Consider the following 24184-nt stretch of genomic DNA (forward strand, 5'->3'; position numbering starts at 1 on the left):
AGGGGGAAGAAAAACGACGATTTTACTCTGAAGCAGGCACGTAGAAAACTATTAAATGCTACATGACATAATTCGTTTTTCAATGCAAATTGTTTGATGCATTTTCTATTTTTGTTGATTTTTCCTTATATATTTACCGACGAAGAGCTGTGAAGTGTACGAGTGTAAATCATATGATACGTGTAAATATGTATTGGAATATTGTGTGTATTGACTCTATCTATTTGCACATTGAATTTTTTATTTTTTTTTTTTTCAAATGAAACATGAGAGAGAACCGAAACTGTATACGCACTATTTCAAAGTGCGGGCTCCTCGTGTGCCGAGAAACGGACAGACTAATTCTAGAAAATTTGAGTTGCTATGGTGATTTTTCTTTTTTTGTTTTGCAATCGAGCACCATTTTCATTTAACTTGCTGCATATTATACCCTATCTGCTGTACCTCCGCCATAAGTTGTGTATGTATATGTATAGAGAGAGTGTGGATGACTTTGAGAATACGGTTCCAAAATAACGTTCACGTTAATATATTCAAATTGATTAAAATTCAGCATTCTTCTCAGTGCATAAAAATTCAAATTGCTTTGTGGCACAACAAAGAATCAATAAATGTATTTTTTTTTCGTTTTTTTTTTCAAGTTTCCTTATATCTTGATATTTTATTTTGTTTTTATTTCACTCTGACTCTCTTTCTCTCTGTTTCTCTTTTTTTCTTTTAGTTAAATGTTAAATTCCCTATATGATGATTTTTCTTATCTAGTTTGTCACTGTATTGCTTCCGCGTATGCAAAAAAGAAATACTCAAGAGATCCGTTACTATCCGTCATATACAACAGCTCTTTGTTTTTTTCTATATTCATTTTTCAATGAATATCCACTTTGTTAATTAAATAAATGGGTAAACGATAAAACTTGACTGCAAGCACAAACGAAATTCACAATTTCAAATCCAGTCACCGCTCAATGTCTTGTGGAAACAACCTCAAAACCAGATTTGATTGAAACACCTCGAAAAAAAAAACAGGTATCCCTTCTAGCTAAAACAAATATATATGCAGGAGAAAAAAAACGCATACAAAAGGAACTTTATCCTCATTGTTATACAACTATGACTATTGACTATTGAAGTGTTTTTCTTCGGGACTCACATGCTGCTTGACGAAACAATTTCATTAGTTTATTTCTCGGTTACAAAAAATGCAAACTTATTTTAGCTATTGATACAAGACGTTTGGTCCGAATCACGGCATACTCATCTCAAGTGCTTTTTTCTCCATACGTGGAAACATTTACTTTATTTTCATCCATTTTTTGTTGTTGTATATATAATAAATACTAGTAAAATGTATAGACAATTTGGCGTTTTATGAAACCGTTGATTGCGATAATTTGCATTATTCTTCAGTAGTTGTTGTTTGTTTTTGTTTTCTTCCTCTTCTTTTCTTACATTTGTTTTATTTTGTCGATGTTGTTCATCAGTTTTTTTTCCGTTTTCTTCTTCTTCTACTTTTATTTTAAAAAAGATTCTATAATTTAAAAAATTACATTTTAAATCGCAGCTTTCAGAAGTCAACAAATATTTTCATTCTAAGAAATAAAAACTAAATACAAATTAGTGAAACCAATTTTTTTTTCTCCTTTGTTTTTCGTTCTCAATCTCACTCGCTCGCGCTCGCGCTCTCTCGCTTTCTCTCTCTCTCTCTCTCTATCTTCTCCATCCAGTTAAAATCTGTTTACCTTATTATTGTCATCGTTTAGTTAGATGGTTTTCTTTGTTCGTTTCGCTTAGCATTTTCTTCTTTTCGTTATTTTTTACAGTAGAATCTTTGAAAACTGACAAATAAAAAGGTTGCCGGTGTCACACAATCAATTTTGCGGAACGCCGTTACTCGTGTCTCTGCCCAAGATCTGGTGTGTCTCAACGCGTGACAAAGGGATCGACACCATTAGAAAACTAGTGAAATATTAGTAAAATTAGCAACAAAAAAAATGAAATATTAGAGGAAATACAACTGCCCATTTGAAATATATTGGTTCAATGCAAATGGAGATTTTCACCTCCATAAGGAATGTATTGAAACAATGTAAATCAAATGGCAATTTTATTTTTGTTGATTTTTGAATATTTGTAAACAAATTCTACATCTAAAATACATTGTTCCTATGTAATTCTTATACGAGAGCGTTTCCCATAAGAGATACACAGCACCGTACACTTCTTATGCACACAGTACCGTTAATCTACAGCGGCGCTCTTCCATAACTAATGTACAGTGCTGTGTATTCCTTATGGGCAACGCTCTCGCATAAGAATTACATAGAAACAATGTATTTCAGATGTAGAATTTGTTTACAAACACTTTGTGTGTTCACCAAAATCACCAAAAATAAAATTGCCATTTGATTTACATTGTTTCAATACATTTCTTATGGAGGTACAAATCTCTATTTAAAATGCATTAGACACAGTGTGTTTCTTATGGAAAATAGTAAACTAGAAAAAATTAGCGAAATTAGCACGAAAATAGAATATTAGCATTGGTGTCCATCCCCTTGACGCGTGATCACATTTTAAATAACCGATAGCATTCATCATTTGCAAAATGACTGGCAATATTGGTTGAGATCCGGTATTTCTACTCACAGAAATTAAACTAAATGTTAATGGCACACTAAAATTTATGAACATTTAGGATGAGGATTAATTAATTGAACGCAATAGCGTTTAGAAAAGAACACTTTGAAGAACGGAAATTAATACTTTACTAGTTACCAATATAATCTTAATCTAGAATCTATCTTGATAGCTTGAAGATTGGGAGTCATACCGGTGCACATGACGACATTTACTAGGGTGAGTCGATTGAACTTTTTTGTTGCTACTCATTTTGCATCGCCGACAGTTTTTACCCTAGACAAAATCCACTTTCACATTTTATCCCATACCGAAAGCGTTGAACCGTGCACCGATATGACCGACTCCAATCATAGGAGTGCTCTTGAAGTGAAAGCACATTGAATAGCTCTCCCATTTATTAGCTCTCAGCCACAATTTAAAATCTATTTAATATGAAAAAGAACACTAACAGGCTGGGTGAAAAAACTGAATTGAAAAAGTTTTCTCAAGTATCTTGACTCAAGGATGGACAGAGGATGCTACCATGAAACCGGCTGGAAAATGGCGAAAACGAATGGAATCTAACTGTTTGTTCTGCACAAATAGATAATTTTGATGTATACGTACATCCACAAAAGACCAAAAAAAAAAATTAACCCAAAACCTAAATTAATATGTAGCTCTCTTGGGAAATGTGACTGCCACTTAAACGTACGCCGTATTTGAAAAAGAGAAGAGATTCAAAAATAGTACATCCAAACCTAAAAAAAAAACACTTAGTGTAAGTGGGAATTTGATGAATTCCCGTTCGCGTTTATATATTTTCCAAGCATCTACTGTGTAATAACTGATTTGTTTGTTTTACGATTACTAATACGATGACATAACAAATTGTGGTGGATTGATTTGGCTGTGACTTTGATTTTCCGTGTGATAATTGGGTGTCATTTGAATATGACACTCTGAAACCTTTTACACATTTTTATTATTCTTTTTTTCTCCTCTTTTCGACTACGGCAAGAAGTTGTATTTCCTTTCGACCGTAGTTCTTCTTCATTCTTCGTGTGTTTGTATGGAATTCAATAACAACTAATAATAAAACACTACATTATATCGTGCAAAAAATCATTCCTTTCTTCTTTGTTTAGTAAAGACATGCTTTTTTTTCTCACTGGAAATTCATTTTTGTAATGCTTTATACGCACAGTGCACACTACTTGCTCTGTTAAATAATTTGCATAGCATATACTTACAAAATCGCGAGTCGTATGCCAAAGAACTTCTAATGAATTTGGCACTTTCGGGCTTCTTCAAATATATTTTTTTTCTCGCGGATCGAACTCTTTTTCCCTGGTAAATGGTATTGTTTTCCGAAATTCATGGATTGAGTGAATGTCTGTGTTAACTTTCATGGATTTCGCAGCTCACAATCTTCTCAACTCCATCAACCAACTTCCCTTCTTCTCTTTTCCTGTCGTCATCCTTTTTTCTTCGCTTCCTCTTTCTATTTTCTTTTTGCTCGAACCCACAAAATCCAACATCCAAGTAAACTGTGTGCACCGTGCTTTTCAATAGAACTTGTTCATACATTGTTCTCATCCTTTTTTTTTCATTAATTTTAAAAGTATTTTCAGAATTTACTAACTATTTTCATTTCATATGGAACACTTATTCATTTAAAATTTGTTTAAAAAAAAAAAATGAACTGATAAATTTGTGAGTCGTTCGTTTTCAATCGTTCATTCATATATGTTAAGCTCATTGTAATAAATGTTTCAATCACGCATCCAGTTCTCAAGTGTAGTTGTTCTTGTTGAATTTTACATCGGGTTGAAAGGAAATTATTAGCATCATTTGAATTGTCTTGTTGAATGTTTGTCGGATAAATGGTTCAAGCTTCATAGTAAAGCCTTTACGTGTGAAATACACGTTGTTGAATACCGATTCGGTATTCGGTTACCGAAGACAGAGAGAAATAGGGAACAGATCGTTTGTTTGGATAGAGCTTAGCATTTTAAATTCGATTGATATCATTACGATCTCTCTCTCTCTCTCTCTCTCTCTCTCTCCCTATGAAAGTTCTGAAAAATGAAAATAAAAAATCCATTCTATTGTGTGTACTCTGACACAAACCGGCGTTACAAAATTATGAAACCTTTATGAATGGCTCGAATTCGTGTGATTCTCCAGCAAACTAACAAAAATTGATTTTATCATCGTTTTTGTTTTTGTTTTTTTTCTTCATTTTTTTTTCTTGTTTCTTCCCATTGAAAGCGAATACAATTTCACACGATGTTTTTTGTTGTTGTTGATGGTCACACCTGTTTTACTATGTTTGAACCATTCAAACTGGGATATCAATGGCTCTTGAGTCCTGTGTCTGAATATGTACTCTTGCACCATCTATCATTAACGATTAACGATATTTAATACAATGATTTTGTTCGTTTTTTTTATCGGTTTTTGTTGCAATGTTTATATTCATGCTGATTTTTTTGTTTTCATATGGCAAATTGTAAGTCATAATTCATTAAAAGTAACGTGTTTTTTCTGCTTGGTTGTTGTTGTTGTTGTTGTTGTTCATATTTTATTCGTGTGATGTGAATACAAATAAAGTGTGTGTGTGTGTATGTGTATATAACTAAAATCTTATTTACTTGATTATTTTGGTTTCTTTAGTCACTGAGGTCAATGTAGTCCAAGAGTGTATTCAAATTGATTGGTACAAATTTAATGATATCATCAACTAAAATATGCTAGAAATGTGTCAACAATTCTTGTTCTTTTCTTTATTATATGTAATATTATTGACGTGTTGTTGTTTTTTTACTTTATTTTTAAATTTAATTAATTAATTTTAGCATTCCAAGAGAAAAAAGAAGAAACACCCGTAATATTTGTTTTTCATGTCAGTTTCTTTGCAGAAATTGAGTTAAATTCTAAATTGTAGTATTTTCAATACAATTAATTATTCACATATTTTTTTTCTTCCTTTGTTTCTGTACATATACACGTTTGAGCAACAAAATACAAATAATAATATATTAATTAATTGTGAAACAAAAACAATAGTATTTATAAAATGAGAATATTCGAAAGTTAAACTAAAACAAACAAAAAAAAGAGAGTAAAAATATAATGGCCATTAAGAATTTTTTTTTTTTCGTCTTCTTTGTATTCTGTTTTTTTTTTCCTCGCACATATTATGTTGTCATTATTATCTTTGTTTTTTTTCCCCTTAATAAAACAGAAGAAAAACCACACAGCATTAGTTACACTGAATTTGATTCGAGAATGATATGAGTCGCAGCACATATTCGGCATGGTCAATGATTTCACAGTGAATCATGCACGCAAGCACGCACGCACGCATCAACATAATTTCCATCGATTTTATTGGATATATGCATTGTGGGCTGTAGATCAATCAACTTTTGAAATTTTCCGACCGAACACTAATTTCCCATTAAAATGAATGACATTTCTGAAGTGGTGCAAACCACTTGATATAGATTTGCACAATTTATTGTTGTTTACATCGTTTTCGACTGTCAAATAAATGAACGAATGAACCATAAAGGATTGTCATCATATTTATATGAGTTGTCATCAAATGAACGAAAATTTTCGATAGGTTATGCAACGAGCTCCTCGTATATCCAATAATCCCGATTCGGAATCGGGGAAAAACAAATTATACATCAACAATATCCATTGATTTTTGGGACAACCCTTGAGTGGGATGATGCTTGGAAGTGAAAATCGCACTCGATTAATAAATATATTCAAATATGAGCTTTTTATGTGGACACTTTTCACTTGTTGTAATTTTTATCGGAAATAAAAACACAACATAAAAAAAACAACAACAACTTTCCGCAAATAAATTCAATCATGCATCGAAGTTGTTTACAGCTCTTGATGGACAATATTGCAGTCAATCGAAATCAAATGTGACCGAGTTATCCACAGTTTCAATGAGTGTGCGTGTGTTTTTTTCTGAATATCATACTGCAAAGCGGTACACATTTGTCTTCTAAATGAGTTTTCTCTCTTTTCTTTCGATTCACTTCTGTGTATCGAGTGAGAGAGAGAGAGAGCGGGGGCAGAGAGAGAGAGACCAACTGCATATCGTATCCCATTTTAGTGTTGACATATGCTTATCATATCATTTAGCAAAGCGTAGCAATTTCAAGCGAAAAAAAAACACAACATCAAATAGCGGACACTAGTTTCTTTTTCCCCGAGGGTCGTTTGAAAATGAAACAAGTTGATGCGTTGAAAAACAACAACAAGAGATAAATAGTTACAATGTTCTGGAAAGTTGATAACTTAATCTATGCCTGTAATTTTTTTCTCTCTCCTTCTGCTGAATCACACTGTATCTCATTTATCTCGGGCTTATAAGTTTTTCACCCATCAACATCAGGTGGCCTCAAGCCACTTAACATAATTAATTTTTCCTTTGTTCGAGTATGTCTTAACCAAACCGTTTGTTTTAGGGAAAACTACACGGCTGTGAGTTGGTAAGCGAGCAGTGAGTTGGTAAGTGTGTTTGTGTGTTTGTGAAGGAGTGTGAAAGACAAGGAAAAGAAGTGGAAAAAGTCAATATTTGCTCGGCTGCGTCAAACATAAGGTAAGAAAAGGCAAAGAAAATCGACCAGCAATGGTTGAAAATGTTTGTTGCATGGCAAAACCAGTCGTAGAAACGGATATGATGCTAAAAAATAGAAAATATTGGAGTAAGTGTTGAACTAAAACGAGCGGTTGAACATCAATTTCGAACGATTAACGGAGAAATGTAAATCGCTTTCGTGTTTGAACAATATGTCAATGGTTTGTTGCAACTTGTTTCATTTTCACCCGAGCCTCGTATTTGCTTTAACCGAGTCTCGTATTTGCTGTAAAGGGGCCCTCTGGCTGGCCCTCGTATTTGCTACTTGCTTTGTCAACGAACAAAAACCTCTCAGTGACTAATGCGTGTGTTACAATTATAATTCTACTCAATATGTTCAATCAGTTTCGATTTTCTTTATTATTTAACGCTTTTTCTTCTTCACTTTTTTTTAACAATACGATCACGATCTCTGTTAGTTTGGGAATTAATAACCCTATGAATCACATATCATTTTTTTTATATCAATATTTCTATCATTCATTGAAAAAAAAAAGAGTTGAGAGAGTAAAATTAATTAATTCTGGTTTTTTTTTTACTTGTGTATTCGATTCAGCTAGAATTGCCGACAGTGATTATTATATAGTTTTTTTTTTAATTTAAATGCACAATACACAATAAAACGGTTTAGCAAACAACAATTTGCGATTTACTTTGCCGGTTGCAACTCTACAAGGAATTATTGTTTTCGATTTCATCATTTCATCTTCTTCTTATCTTTCTTTTATTTATTTTGACAAAAATTAAAATTTAAACATAACACAAAACAACGTCTTTTTCGTTCAAATGGTTAAAAAAGATACAAACGTTTTCTACTAATATTATTCACTTGAAAACAAATTGAAATATTTTCCAAATATCGTGAAAAAATATATAATTCTTCTTTTTGTTGTCGTCGTCGTCGTCGTCATCTCGTTTGCAAAGGAAATTTTTGCAAAATAAAAAAAATGCTCTTTTTTTCTCTTCATATTGTTTTCGCTTAATTTTTTTCTTTTTCATTTTTTTTTTTGACTGGTTGTTGTTTACTTTTTTTTCGTCTTAAAACTTATGGCACCCGTAAAATAACAAAAGCACATAAAATAGTATTCACAATTCTTTTCAAGGCATTATAAAGCATTTAAAGTAGAAATTAGAGTGTGTGTTTTTTTTCCTTCAATATATATTTCTTGTCAATACATATTGTGTCTGTGTGTGTGTGCATTGAACGAATAGATCCTAGTTCTCGATCATTCAGCGAGTAAGTTCGATAAATTGACTTTTAAGCTGCTTATGTTTCAAATATAATTTTTTTTTCTTCCTCTTCTTTTTCTTGTTTTTTCTTCAATTAGTGTGTGTGTGTGTGTTTCAATGATGAAGCACATCAAAAAGACGATTACAATACTAAAATGAAATAAAATAAAATAGCTAAAGTGTCTGGTAGACAGACACTGTGTAGAATCCAATATGATCGGATCCTCATTTACCACATTTATAAATGTTTACATTTTTCTTCTTCTTATGTGTGTGAGTGTGTTTAGAGTTGTTGAAGTGGGAAAAGATTGTTTTATTTTTGTTTTTAACACAGCAATGAGTTGACAATATTTTTTTTTTACCATTTTTTTTCTTCATCCCTTCAAAAACTGATGTTACAGAACATAGAAAAAAAAAGTTCTTTGCACTAGAGTTTATTTTACACGTATTTTCTTTTGCATGTCCATTAAATTCGTATATTAGTGTTTGTTTGGTTTCCTTTTCCATCTATAGGCTTTTATTTCGTTTATGGAATCATTTATTTCTCTGTTCATAACACCGTTGTGCTAATTTTTTTTTTCATTGTGATGTCAATTGAACATACGTTTCGATGGCAACATCTCAATGAGCACTTAACAATGAAGAACAGATATGGGGGGAAAAATGCACAACAAATTGATTTCGAAATTTGTTCAATCTACAGCAGTCCATGGAAAAAGTTTTGCGCTACTAACCGCATATAGCTTATGTTTTGTTGGTTTCACTACACTCGGTCAGGTGACATTTTAAAATTATCTTTAAAAACGAAGTTTAAACCAATGAGGCCAAACGAATTGCATGTGCTAACAATATCACACAACTTGAGTTGAAATTTCATAGAGAGAGAGAGAAAATAAAAATGGTTTCTCGAACCAAAAATAGTTTTTTGTCCATTTTTTTTTCGTCCTCTTTTTCTGCAATTTAAATTCATTTTCCATGTGTGAATTCATTTGGTTGATGAACAGAGAAAAAAGCTAAATCATTTTGTTTATGGACAAAATCATTAATTCAATGCGGTCTTGCGTGGAATTTTGAATAAAACCAAATATGACATGCTGCACTCTTCATGCAAAGAGTTTCGAAATGAAAAACGCGATATTTCGGCAAGTTAATTGATTCCACGAAATGTTCTTATGTGATTTGTATCTGCTTCTATTGTTACTCGTTTTATTAGTGTTTTTTTTTTAAATTCATTTGTATTTGGCTTAAATTCATTGCATTCTATTGCAAATTGGACGCATTCTTAATTACAAAACATTTACATTTGAAATCTATACACATTTGACATCGTTTCATTGTTAAAGATCTTTGACTAAACACTGACTATTTAATTTTAATTTTAATTTTTCCTTTTCGTTCAATAAAAACTTGTATAGTATAATATATGATTGAAACCTGCTTTCACACTCATTTACCCTTCTAAATACCAAATTTGTGTCCATTTTGTTTTTTCGTCTTTATACTCAAGATTGTAATACCATTTTGGCAGTGTAACCATGATCCAAATCGGCTAGTACATTATGTAGTTTTGCGTTGGCCGACTGAAATCTATTTCAGATCAATGATTGGAAGGGGAATAGAAGAGATATGAACATAAGAAGAAAGGAAAAGCTTACACTTGGTGTGGAAATGAATACGAGATATATTTTTTTATGGCCGATATTTTTTTTTTGTTTTTCTGTGTATGCCCCACATTTTCTGGAAGGGTTTATGTATGTCTGTTGTGTGGAAAATGAACAGAGAATAGTTCAAGCGCTTGGAAATGTGAACGCACGGCTGCGTCGTACAAGATAGTGGGCGCCGAATCTCATAGCTGTATAAATTCTATTCCTTTTTATTCCATTTTGGGATGTATTTTTTTTTCTCACTCGGTTCTGTGTGCGTCACCCAGTGTCATGTGTTTACGACATTTTCACAATTCGCCATAAATCAGTTTGCTTAATGTTTAAAACATAACGAAATCCTACTTTTAATTCGATACGTACAAGATGATTTTTTGTGTTGTTGTTTTTTGCTGCTGTTACTGCTGTTGATGGTGTTCCTCACTTTCTTTATAGCTGTTGTTTTGCACAAAAATATCGAAACACAAACATTACAAAGAATGGATAAAAAAACGCATGCTTTCATTTTATTAAATTCCGTTGTATGTCTGTTTCTGTCTGTGTGTTCTGGCTACTTCGCTTATTTATTTTTTTTTTTTGTTCTTTCACATCTCGCTCTCGCTCTCTAGCCATCGCTCATACACTCTCCGGTCGATTGGTCGGTCTAGTGTTTGAAAAATCGCTCTGGATGCTTGGCCCGCAAGTGTGAGCGCAATGTATCGATACGACTGTATGTTGCCGGGCAATATGGACACATTGACCGTTGTGCGGTGTGGGAATGAAAATGATGCCAACGATTTGTGACTTCTTTGCCACACGATCGACATCTCCACATTGTGCCCGGATCGCGTGATGGCGTGAACATATTGTGATATGACATTGCATGATGATTACTAATATTACTGCTGCTGCGATGTAACGGATGATCATGTGAATGTTGTAGGAAGCCAGACGATAGTACATCATGAGGCAGTGGTCCACCTGATCCTGCAACCAACAAATAATAGCAAAAAATGCTAAAAATATGATGAACGCGTTTTTTGTTTGTTTGGTTTTTTTTTGGTTTTGTTTGTTTTAGGTTTACGTTTATTTTAGATAGTATCATTTTAATGTGTTTTCATTTTTTTTTTCGTTTTGGTTTTACTCGTTCATTGCATTAAATCCTGTTTTTTTTGGGATATTTTTTTTCGTTTAACCCTTTTTTTAAGATTTCATTTGTTATTTTGTTGTTGTTTCGTATTATGTGTGTGATATCCCTTGCAAAGGATTCCTTTTTTTTGTCCTATCAACATTTCTAGCAATAAAAATGGATCGCTTCGATTCTGTTCTGCTGATTACATTAATCAACACGGGAAAAGTTTTGGTTTGTTTGTTTTGTAGATTTTGGTGTTGAATGAAAACATTTCTAGGTCGCGATTATACTGCATGTCATCGGATTTCGACACCATTTGCTCTTGCTTATTTTCGTAAAGTGCTCTTATTGCAAATTTTAAGCTTTCTTTTGAAAAGAAGCCCGAACTGGCACTTAAAATATATTTGAATCGCAAACTGACCTATTGAATTGAAAATGACTTGATTTTTCTCCGTTTCGGTCGATGACAAAAAACAAACAAACACGAATACGAAGACTAAGAATAATTCATCTTACTGTCATATTTGGTAATTCAAATTTGAAACATGCTTAAGCATCGATAAAAAGGATTTTAAGCTTGATGAAAAAGAGAAAAAAAAGCAGTTGAAATGATTCAGAAATGTTTTTTTTTTACCTTTCCTTTCCAATCAATTTCATCTTCGATTTCAACCAATCGGTTCGGGTTTCTGTTGCTCATTTTTACGAATGGTACAAGTCATTCAAATGAAGAAAATGGTAATATAGATATTATAGACACATTGCATATCCCATTCCAACAGAGAGAACGTCTATTCAATGTGTTGTTTTTCTTCTGAGTTTGAAGCGCAAACTTAGTTGGAAACAGATTTAGAGACTAAATTGATTTGTTTCTTTGTCTCTTTTTTTTTTAATGAGAACGAAAACAAAAAATACAAACTTTTTAGGCGAATGTTATGGAAAAGTAATTTTCTCAAGGGAAGAATTTTGAGATTTGGGAATAGAGAAGAGAAAAATGCTTGCATTCAAATAAAATGGAAAGAAAAAATAAATGATTTGATCGAACGACAAAAAAAGGCAATCGAACAGTTTAATTAGTTTTTAAAATTGTTGCAACAATATGTTGTTCCTTTTACGTGTGAAAAATTATTCAACTATTTGTAGTAATTGACTATTCCAAGGAGAAAAACAAATATCAAGTGAAAAAAAACCTCATTGTCCTTATCAATTATTCAAATTGAAATGTCAGAGAAAAAATGATTTGTGAAACAGAGAATTTGTTTTGTATAAGCAGAAAGAAGAAGAAAATCGGCTTTGCCTTTTTGTTTCATTTATGTTTGTATACATTTTAAACTTTGAGATCAAATGAGTAGTTTGGAGAGAAAATGTTATACAGAAAAGTTGCGCGGAAAAATATCAAATGAAAAGAGATAGCTATATAGTTCACTATAGTTTACTATTCAGTATACTATATAGCTATCCAGTGCCGTTTTAGCCTGGAAACGAATGAAGCAGCCGCTTCAGGGCCCCGCGATTTCAGGGGCCCCGAGCTGCTGAAAAGGCCCTTGAAATATTAAGAGAAAATCTTATCAAAGAAAATTGAAAAAAAAACACAAAAAATACAAAAATTCTCGAATTCATTTCAATCTTCGTGGTTTGTTTGCTGTCTACAAAACAGTTGATGCGTGTGACGACGACGCTGTGGAAATGGTTTTGGCCCTATTTTTAGCGTAAATAAAATCATCAATTATTTCATCGAAATCCAAATTATTCAAAATTTCACATTCAACCACCAAGCAGAAACGATTGAATGTCAAATAAGAATGAGTAATCAAAGAATTTCGCCTGTAAGACGAAAAAAGTCATATACATACATATATTTCGCCTTATTTGTTGTTTCTGTCTTACTTTTTGGATGTAATTAGTGTGGCTCAATTTTTAATAGAATGCCCAGTGGTATAATTGTTTACATATCAAAATATAAACAGTTTATCGATCGATTTGAGCGAAATTCTTTATTGCTAAGTATGGTTGACTCTTCCAGACGAATGTAATTAAACATAGAGATAGGTTTCGTTTGTCAATTCGAATTGGATGTTGAGTCACACATACATTCGTATGAATAAGAGCGTTCATATCCAGCAGTATTGAGCAGTAATCAAAACATAAATGAAAAACGGCATAGTTCAATAACTCCTCTGAATTCATCTCTTTGAATTCAATCGAAATTGGCGCAATATTCAAAATATTGAATTTTGTGCTATTGAGAAAAAAAATTATGGCCCCGGAAATTTTTGCTTCAGGAAAGTGCTAAGACGGCACTGTAGCTATCTCTTTTCCATTCATTCATCATCGGCATTTTTCCGCACAACTTTTCTGTATTACATGTTCACTCCAAACTACTGATATTTGGTTGCGTCATTCGTAATAGTAAATATACATCTCAAAGTCAACTTCATATTGAATATTTTGTATCAAATAGAGATAATGGAAAAAGAAAATGTTTTGTGTGTATAAAGACACAGAGTTTTTGCAGTAAAATTGTAATCTTCGTATCGAACATATTTTAGCCACTTAATTAAAATTAAATAATATTGATGAAAGAAAAATTCTCAGTTCTACGACAAAATGTTCAAAATGAGATGAAACATCGGCAGAAGATGATACCCTTTTCAATTTGCACAACTTGCGTTTTCAAAGAGTGTATGGTTTTTATGGAGAAAACTTCAAGGTGCAATGACAATGACATGACATGACATTCCACCCCCACACTTTCATGCTTTATTTTTCATATTGACACAACGATTCGATGGTGAAAAAGATGATTTAGTTTCTAACGAAAGAGAGTATCCATTCTGACGAAAGAGGTTGTCACATGCATGATAGGGACATAGATTTTATTTATGAATGGAGACTTAGGGATTAAAATCGTTTTTACAACTGAGTTTGATGGCGTTGAAAGAGATTACGTTACGAAATGTGAAGCTTTTTTTTTCGAAGAATTTTTCATATTGATCAATGGTGTTTAAATTCTCTTTGTAATTAAGAGGATCGGAGACTGAGAGCTTTAGCTGTGTTTTAAGTCACATTCACCGTTTGAAATAAAGATGATATTTTATAAATATCACTAATATAATTTATAATTATACTAACATCGACGAAATCCATTATAGTGATATAAGCACTAGCACGCAATCCAATTTATCTGCCTTTCTTTAAACCAAATCGCTAGCTTCATTCCCGCAAATATGCACTTTTGGTGATTGTATTGGACGATGGATTTATGGATTTATCGCTAAATTTTTAGCAGTCACATTGCAGAGCTTCACTTCTGGATTATTTTTTTTTTTGATAAAACTACCCCTTTTTGGAAAATGTTACTCATACCCTTACTCAAAAGTGGGAGCCCTATTTTATGGTTCACACTTTTTTCTGAGAACGGGCTTACACACATTAGATAGACCATATACACCAGATAGAATGAGAAAAGTCGATTTCCTACGCGTGTTTTTTTAGAGGAAATTTACACTAGGCAGAAACGATTTTCAAAACTCAACTTTTTTTTTCTAGCTTCTTACTTTTAAAAGGTATTACGTTAGAATTGCCCATAATCAATGACCAAATAACTCAATTTTTTTTCTTCGAAAATTGAATTACTCCACTTTTGACTTGGTGAACATTCCAGTCAATGACAAATACCTGAGGATATATGCTGAGCATAGAAACTCAGCAAGCTGAGATTGGGACGTTTGGATTTCGTGACTTGCTATTCGTGCAAATTTATGTGGAATTTTGGTGGAGTGTTGATGGAGTGTAATGGAAAATGTGTTTCAAACTCCCCTCCATCATAAATTTGTTTGAATGACACGTCACAAAGTCAAAATATCCCAATCTCAGCTTGCTGAGTTTCTATGCTCAACATATATCCTCAGCTATCTGTCATTGACTGGAAAATTCAGAAGCTTTGCAGTCGCAGCTTCTCTATTAATATATTCCCGGGGTTGAGTATAAAATGAGAGCACGGTGCGACAGCATCAGCAAAAAATCAAATGTTAGTTACGTTAGTTTCGAAATGAAGTTGACGTACGCTCGCGTCGTGTTTCATTTATTGCCGCACTGTGAATGGAAGCCATGTAATAACGAAATCACCTGCATGAAATGCACAAAAACCCATTAACCATGAAAGTGATATATGTAACGCACACAAATACCGTAAGCTTTAGCGATGATAAAACTTTTATTGACCCGTGGCTGTAGAAAATCCCATTTCAATTTTAATGGATCCCCTTTTATGCGTGACCACAATATGAAAAATTCTTTTTGACTTTGAATAAACGGGTATGGGATAGAGAATGATTTAATCGAAAAAAGAAGTAGAATTGAATAGTCGATATTTGTTATAGTTGATTATTTATGAACTGAAAAGAGGTCTATATTACTTATTAAATTTTTTTTTGAAGGGAACAAATTTCAATTAATTCTGCTTTTTCCCCATTGTTTTAAACCGGAGGTTACCTACAAACGTTTGTTTTTAAGGAGTGTGTGTGTGTAAGAAAGAGAGAGAGAGAAAAGCTTATGTGAATAGAAAAAACGTTGACAGAGATGAGTTGAGATTGGATATAAATCAGTTTCCACTTAGACGAAATTTCCATAAAAAGTTCAGTCATTTGATACACGCCATGCAAAAAGCGAGAGAGAGAGAGAGAGAGAAAGAGAAAGAGAAAAAGAAGAAAAAATGGAAACAATTTATGTTAAATATATAATTATTTGTATGTCGATAAAACAATAGTTGGTAGTTAGCTATAATTTCGAGAGAGAGAGAGAGAAAGAGAGACAGAGACAGAGACAGAGAGAGAGAGAGAAAAACAAATATGGAGAAGAAAAACATATGTTGTGCAACACAATGAAATAGACTAGGGGAATATCACGCTTAAATTATTTCAAATATTTCAAAAAAATCCAATTTATCTCTAAGAATCTGTCGTATGAAATATGGTGAATATTTGTGAATACGGCGGAATATTGTGGATTTTTGTGATTATGAATGATATTTAAATGTATTAAGTCGGATTTAATCCAAAAAATCTCAAATATCTCCAAAATCCACAAAAATCTGATTTATTTATTCGAAATATTCGAAAATATGTCATACAATTGATGTTTATTTCAAATATCTCAAATATCCCACAAGATTCAGGAGCGTGATATTCCCCTAGGAAATAGACATATACATGCATTAAAAAAATATGATTATAATTCATTTTTATTCTTCCTCGAAACCATTAAAACGGCATTGCTTTTTATTAATAACAAGTACTGATCGCAGAAAGCTTTTTTCATTTCATTTAAGTAAGCCACTCCATTTTCGCAAATTATATGGAGAGAGCGCAGCAGAGAGAAAAACTCCATATCGCGGATTTATTTTAATGAATTTATTTTCAAGGATCTCTTGTCTGATCTCTTTTTTTTATTTCATCAAACTTAACTGCTGTGTAACTCATATATTTTTTTCTCCCCCATTCGTTGGTTAAAACAAGCTTGTTGACAGAAATTCACCGAATCGAAATTTAAAATCTCCATCATTAGAGGGTATTGTGATAAAAAAAAACGATTCGGAAATGAGTTTTTTCTCCTTGCCAAAATAATCACATCTGATATGGATTTTAGGCGAATTAAAACCATTTTGTCTCGGCACATTCACTAAGATTAATGCGCTTTCATCGCCGATCTCGTCATCAAAATTCCGTAGTTTTCATTTGTGTTCAATGTTGTTTGTTTGGTTTTCCTTTTCTCCTTTTCAGTTTGGTTTGTTTCAAGGGAATTCATGATATTTGACAAACAATTTTTTGGTTTTTGTTGTGGCTTCAATTGTCATTCTCGTTTTGTCTCAATATATCTAAAGAAAACTGTTTTTCTATGAGCAGATGCACAAACTATACTACTTGACATTCTGTGTACATTGATTTAAGATTTTTATAGAAATAGCTGTTCATTTTCATCATCGACGAAAGCAACGACCAATTTCAGTCGTGGTATTAAAACAAACAAAAAAAAATCGTTTACATTTACAATCATCGGATAAAGTAAAGTCGCCCGTTTTAGCATAAAATCATAACTTTTCCGAAAAGTGTACTTTTCCGAAACGAGTAACGGTTTCGTTTCAATACCATAACAGAAATGTAAACTTTTTGTTTCATTCAAGAGCGCTCAATTCATTTTTTCAATTGGGAATTTCGCTATGCCTGAATTGACTGCCATCATCGAAAAGAGTGACTGAATTGCTCCAAATCGCTGGAAATTTAATTGAAAATATATGTAGAATCGCATACAAATAATCGCAAGTATGCGATGTAGCTGTATGGTATATTTTCTAGTATTTGTAATGTAAACACTCTCAATACACTATAGAATATAGTGTTACGCTTTTAGTAGAACATTTACCAAATGGCCATTCGTACATGACATTTAAAATGTAATGCTTTTGAGCGCCTAATAGAAGATATGCTACAAATAATTTCATAATTTACACAGACCGATTTTGCACATTTGTGGTTTCTGAGTCTAATTCTATCCATATCACTTCAATCAATTTTGCTAATATTTATTGTGGCATAAATTATGTATGAAATTCTGTAGCAAATATATGAAATTCTGTGGCAAATTACGATGTTACAACATCAAAAATTACTACTCTTATCACACTGAATGTAATAAGATGGTGTTAGCCTTGATATTTCAATCAAATCGTACAATTCTTTTGAGTCAATCATGAAATGTTCCTTTCAATTTTTTCTGTAAAACACTCCGCCGGTTGTTTTCCCTAACCACTTCAATAAACAAAATTTCACGAAAGAAATCCTATTCCATCATGTTTGTTGGTTGATATCTCGCTTGATATTACAAAGTACATGCAAATGATATGCATGCAAATGACGTTAATTGTCCTTGTTTTGTGCTTAAATTTATTATCGAAAATATAAATATTTTGCTGTTAGTGATGAAAATGGAGTTGTCTGCAACTTAAACACTCGTACACATTCATTTAAATGTGTGTAACCATTGATGTAGATGTTATTTTATATATATATATATATATATTGCCGTCATTTATTACTAGAACATTCAACATCAAACCATACTATAAAACATTTATAGACAGTTTTCAGCATGTAGTTATCAAGGTTTTATTCATATCGTCGCGTGAATGTAAAAGGTTAATTCATATTCGACGGCATTATTGCGTATGTTTAGATTTTAATATGCGTTGAATATGTTTCGATTTGAAAAGTTTTTCGACGGAACTTTACAAAAACACGATATTAACTCGCTGTAATGAATCGCTAGTTTTTGTCAATTTAAGTTGTTGCAAAAAGCTTTTTAGCTACACACAGCACGATATGCGACGATAGCTAACTATGGTATAATAGCTAACTATAAAAAAAAGGTCAATAATTCAAATTGAAATTCGGATGCAGCTGGAAACGAAGGCCGATTACTGAACGACTACGCGAGTAGAAATAGCTCATCTGGTGCGCGCCACCTAGTTTTTAAAATGATGTTTATGACCAGAAATTCCCATAAAAAATAACAAAAAGGATATCAAAACAGAAAAAATAATTGGTTCAAATAAAAAATAATCCGTATTTGACGGTCTAGCTATTTTAAATGAATTTGTTTTGTGTGTATGTGTGTGTAAAATCAATTTTAATGAATGTTCACATTCACCTCGTGAATGTGTTCTCTATCAGCCAAATAAAATAGTAGTGTATGATCGAACATGTGTAGGGAAGAAAATTCGAAAAAAAACGAATGAAAAATACTAGGAAAAATAAAAACACAATTTGCGGAATGAAGAAAAGGTCCTTGAACAAATGATAAAAATTCGAACAATTTCAGTTTGTTGTATATAATATTTATTATAAATTACGCTTGTTAAAGTGACAACATGTTACTAAGTTTTAATGTTTTTTTTTCCTTTTTATTCGGTATAACGAACTAACTGTGTGTTTTTTTTTCTTCTGTGTTGTTGTTTCTGTTGTTTATTCTCCATGAGCTCTTACTGCCTATAGTAATATTGCACACACCATAAATTATCTAAAGCGTTACATTTTCGTATATTGGTTCCATTTATAAAAAAACGCCTGTAAACTAAAATACACTTTCGCCAGTTTTGTTGTTATTTATGTTTATATTATTTCTTTGCATTCTTCTTCCTCTTCGTCGATTTAATTTTTTTTTTCTCTTTTTGATCAATACATTTGCATGACTTAATTCATATATTTTCACATTTAAGAAATATTACTCTCAAAAATAAATTCGTTATGTCTATCGTTAAAGAATGTGTTTACCTATAGTTCTTCCTAATTTTCTTGTTCGGTTTCATTAATGTTTTTTATTTTTCGGTTTCACAAAAAAAGAACACACCAGCGATCTAAAAAAACATCGATTAGTTTTATAGGAATTCGTTGGAGCTACAGCTTGTTTGTCTCTTATTTTTGTGTGTATTTATGTTTGTTATGCCTTTGACTACAAAAAAAAAAAAAACTGAAAATACATTTATAGCATTTGATATAAAATCTTAAAATCTATGGCATAAATTCCATTTTTTTTTAAATGACCAATTTTGAGCATGCAGAGATTTCGTGATGTGTCTACGGATACATTTACAGTTACCACCTGCTTGATTGATGAATTCGAATGTAATTTTTCGGCAGTTCCTGCTTTTGCCTCGAAGAATCAAATTCTTTTTCTTCAGATTTTCGATCATTTTTGAGCAAAATTGCGGCTACCGAAAGATAGCTCGATATATTGCCGGTGCTGATCGCAGGTACGGTCCCGTAGTTGTCATCCATATCAGTATAACGGAATGAAATCTCTGAGAATTGGTCAAATATCAACCAGCAAACGAGTCGACCAAACATCGATGACGACGATGTTTGTTTTCTTTAGTCGTGAGTGACAGGCGCACCATTCCATTTTGCATTGTGTTGCTGTGCCATAGAAATTATGATGCATGCCATTATTGCCATGTCACATGTTCAAAATCAATTAAATGATCAATGATTGAATCCACATTATAAGAGATGCAATGTAGATATGAATTTAATCGAAAAGACAGATCTCTCATTCTCAATTCCAATAAGTGTCCATTTATTTGAATGAAAGAAAAAATTGTTTGATCGTGGCACATGGTTCGTAATCAGTTTAGATGATTCGCTTCACTCAAGATTGGTGAATGTGTTTATTTCTGTTTATTTGATGCATTATATGAAATAATAAGTATTTCTGTTTGAAACATCTATCAAGTTGGTTAAAAAATACGCAGATTGAATAGAGAAAGGAAACATAGACACTATGTCCACTGTTCGAATTTACAGTTGATATTTTTAACGTGTTATGTTCTTTTCTTCTAACAATATTACAACATTTGCTAGTATATTATTCATATGTTCTCTTGAGTTAAACCAAGAAACTGTGTCTGAACAATTGATTTAGCTAGGAAAATCAAATATCAGGATGGGCTCAATATGAGTTTTGGTCAAATCGTTTTTTGTTTTTGTTTTTCGGACTTGATTGGCCCAAATCAGAGTCTATATAGTGATTAAAGATTAGGATAATCATCAGGTCATTTATGTTAAATTGTCGGATCGGATGTAATTTACATGTGAATCGAAATTTCAACGTCGCTTTTCTTTGAGCAAATGAAGATAACAACTCTTTCGAAACTTCTTTTGACTATTCACAGCTTTTACAAAAGAAAAGTAGTTTTTAGACGCAAAAGTAAGCGTTTATTCAAAAACTTTGTATTGCAGGAACAATTTACGGTATGATCTTGATGGGAAACATTTATTCTTTGTTTGCTCTCCATCTTCACGTTGATTTCAATTCTAAACATGTGGCTATTAGTAATATTGTCACACAACAACAACGAAAAAAAAATTTATGTATTCAATTAATAAATTATTATGAGTATAGTAAAATGGACGTGAGCATATACAATTTCCTTTCCTTACACAAGTGCATTTTTATCAATTTGTGTTTATTCAGCGTATATTTGACTGTCGATTTTACTCCGGTTTTCCTATGCCCAATGGCATATTGGGCGTCACCCATAGCACATAAGTTTTGCGATTCGCAAATTGCGAATGTGTAGTTAAAGTGAAATACGATCATCGGCAATATGTGTGTAGCACTTTTATGGGACGAAAAGGGAAAAAAACGTTTGGTTTCTCATTCGTTTGAGCAATTTATACTAAGACTAAAACATCTGTTCATCCAGAGTATTAGATCGTCCACTCTTTGAAATCTGTTTTCTTTGGCTCTTTGTTTGTGATTCCAACAGTGTTTTAACAAGACATTTTCACGGGCGACATATTTGCAAACGGCATTACTTTCTGGCATCAACAAGCATATCGAACAATTGTGTTAATCCTACATTGCTAACAGACCTTCATTTCGGAATACAACGTTGCTGATCTCGCTTTTGTCACACAAATGTTCGACTTTTGTCTTGCTTGCACAACACTTCAATGTACAATTACAAATCAATTGATATTGATTGAGCTGTAACACAGAACAGTCGATGGAGAATTTCTTCTTCTTCTTCTTCTTCGGGTCTTACAAAAGGTTAACCTTTTTATAGGCGTTAATTGTGCCATTCTGTTGTTCATACAAAAATGAAAAAAGGCCTAATTTTTTTGTTAAATTTCATGTGACCTATGGTAAATCACAACTTGTGACTGTCCCCATGTGACTGGATCGAAGAATAGTTCAGCAATTTATTTCTCTTTTTAAATCAAAGGACATATTACTTTGATTTCAGTCATTCTCAATTGATGCTTCAGTGTCACTCGCTCAATAGATAATGCATTCTATCGGCTCAAATTAGATTTCGTCTTCAATCGTACGTACGTACGGAACACCAGTTAAAGTGCAAAATTAATAAAATTATTCTTGATTGAATAAATCAATCAATGGTAAAAAAAAAAGAAGAAGCGGCTCATGGGCTGAAAAGCTAGCAGTTCGTGTTGGAATCGAGAGGCACAAAGTTCGAAACTGAGCACGTATGCGCAACTATAGCAGGTCTGAAGAATATTTCTGAAAATATGCAAATATCAGTTCGCTATTAATAAATGTCAGCACCGACTATGAGCCGAAAATTTCATTTTACACATCATTGCAAAGCCGAACAATAGCGTAGCACATGCAAATTTTGACCGACTTTGCATATTGGAACACGCTCGGAAGACAGCGCAAGCTGAGGGTTGTAATGTAATTCGGTTTGACTTGAAAATTCTCTACAGTTTTTGGTAAAATTTCTTCTTAACGACTCTATTTCATGTATATTTTGTTATTCTTGCTGAATAAATAAAGATGATCGTTTCATCATCAAACGGTCCAAGACAATTGCTTTTCAAATAAACGCTAAATTGTATGCACATTTCGTGTTTTTTTTTGCGAGACTTCACTAGCACCATTCTGCTAAAGACTGGCTGAATGCTTTGAACTTCAAAGTTTGAAGCATTCAATTTTTACATTGCATATCTATATACATACAGGTGGGCGTTTTGCGATTACTTAATCACTTGCACAATCATTTTTCGGATGATTAAGATGGCACTTAATCACTTAATCGCTATTAATCATGATTAAGTGATTGTGCAATTGATTAATTAATCATCGATGATGATTAAGTTGTTGTCTTAATCACGATGTCGCCGTGATTAACTGTGACAACTTAATAATGATTAAGTAAATAGTTAATCATGATTAAGTAAATTCTTAATCATGATTAAGATGTGATTAACGAAATGATTGTGTAGATTTAATCAATCATTAGACGCCATTCCGAATTGAAAGTAAACGTTGAAAGAATGGAAAATGGGAGTCATTTTCAACATTTCTGCATTTATGGCGTCTAATGATTAATTAAATCTACACAATCATTTCGTTAATCACATCTTAATCATGATTAACTTTTTACACAATCATGATTAAGTAAATTTACTAAATCATGATTAATTAATTCTACACAATCATTTCGTTAATCACATCTTAATCATGATTAAGAATTTACTTAATCATGATTAACTATTTACTTTATCATGATTAAGTTGTCACAGTTAATCACGGTGACATCGTGATTAAGACAACAACTTAATCATCATCGATGATTAATTAATCAATTGCACAATCACTTAATCATGATTAATAGCGATTAAGTGATTAAGTGGTCGTATTAATCATCGCGAATTTTAGGTGTTTGATTAAGATTAATTAATCTTAATCAGATAGTCCGCCCATCTGTATATATACATTCACTATAGTCCAAATTTGATTGATACAAAATCAAAATCGACCGTAAAAAGATTTTGAAAATTTTTCTATAAAAAAAATCGATTGAATCAAAAGATAAAATCGAGATAGTTCAGCGGAGAAGTAACAAAATAAACCATTGTACCTACATTTGACGCCTCGGTTGCGCATCATCTACATATGGTAATGCACTTTTTTTGCATGTACATGTTATTAACCAATACAGATATGCGCGCTGCTAATTAATTGCTTCCGTCAAACGAAATGAATATGCCTATTTTTGACAAATATTATGGATTTGGTCGGAGTCAAAAATTAGCTGATTCTGCGATAATGAATCGAAAATTCAATAACAAAACGAAGGAAAAAAAAAGACTCACCATTAAAATTGGCAACTTATTTTATGTAATAAATTGAAGATCGTCTCTTTTAATCATTATGCATATATATATAGATATATTTTTTTTTGACAAATTTTCTCTGCAGTTACTGGACCATTAATTTTATTATGCTGAATATTGTAATTCTAGTATGTGTGTTTTTCTTTTTTGCAATGTGTCCAAAACGCATGAATACGGCATCGCATAAGGCAGTTAT

The 24184-nt window shown here is 32.3% G+C and overlaps 1 protein-coding gene across 1 annotated transcript in view; it reads right to left on the reverse strand.

Moving 5' to 3' along the window:
• Nucleotides 1-101: 101 nt before the first annotated feature.
• Nucleotides 102-24184, reverse strand: part of LOC129574736 (sex determination protein fruitless) — an 88440-nt gene continuing 64357 nt past the window's right edge. Inside the window, exon 9 of the mRNA XM_055457126.1 lies at nt 102-11151. Within this exon, the coding sequence (XP_055313101.1) occupies nt 10829-11151 (323 nt within the window). The 3' untranslated portion in view covers nt 102-10828. The remainder of the gene's footprint in view (nt 11152-24184) is intronic.

The sequence above is a fragment of the Sitodiplosis mosellana genome, unplaced genomic scaffold (genome assembly GCF_009176505.1).
Source record: "Sitodiplosis mosellana isolate CC-2019 unplaced genomic scaffold, AAFC_SMos_1.0 Smas_scaffold_6165, whole genome shotgun sequence".
Taxonomy (NCBI): Eukaryota; Metazoa; Arthropoda; class Insecta; order Diptera; family Cecidomyiidae; genus Sitodiplosis; species Sitodiplosis mosellana.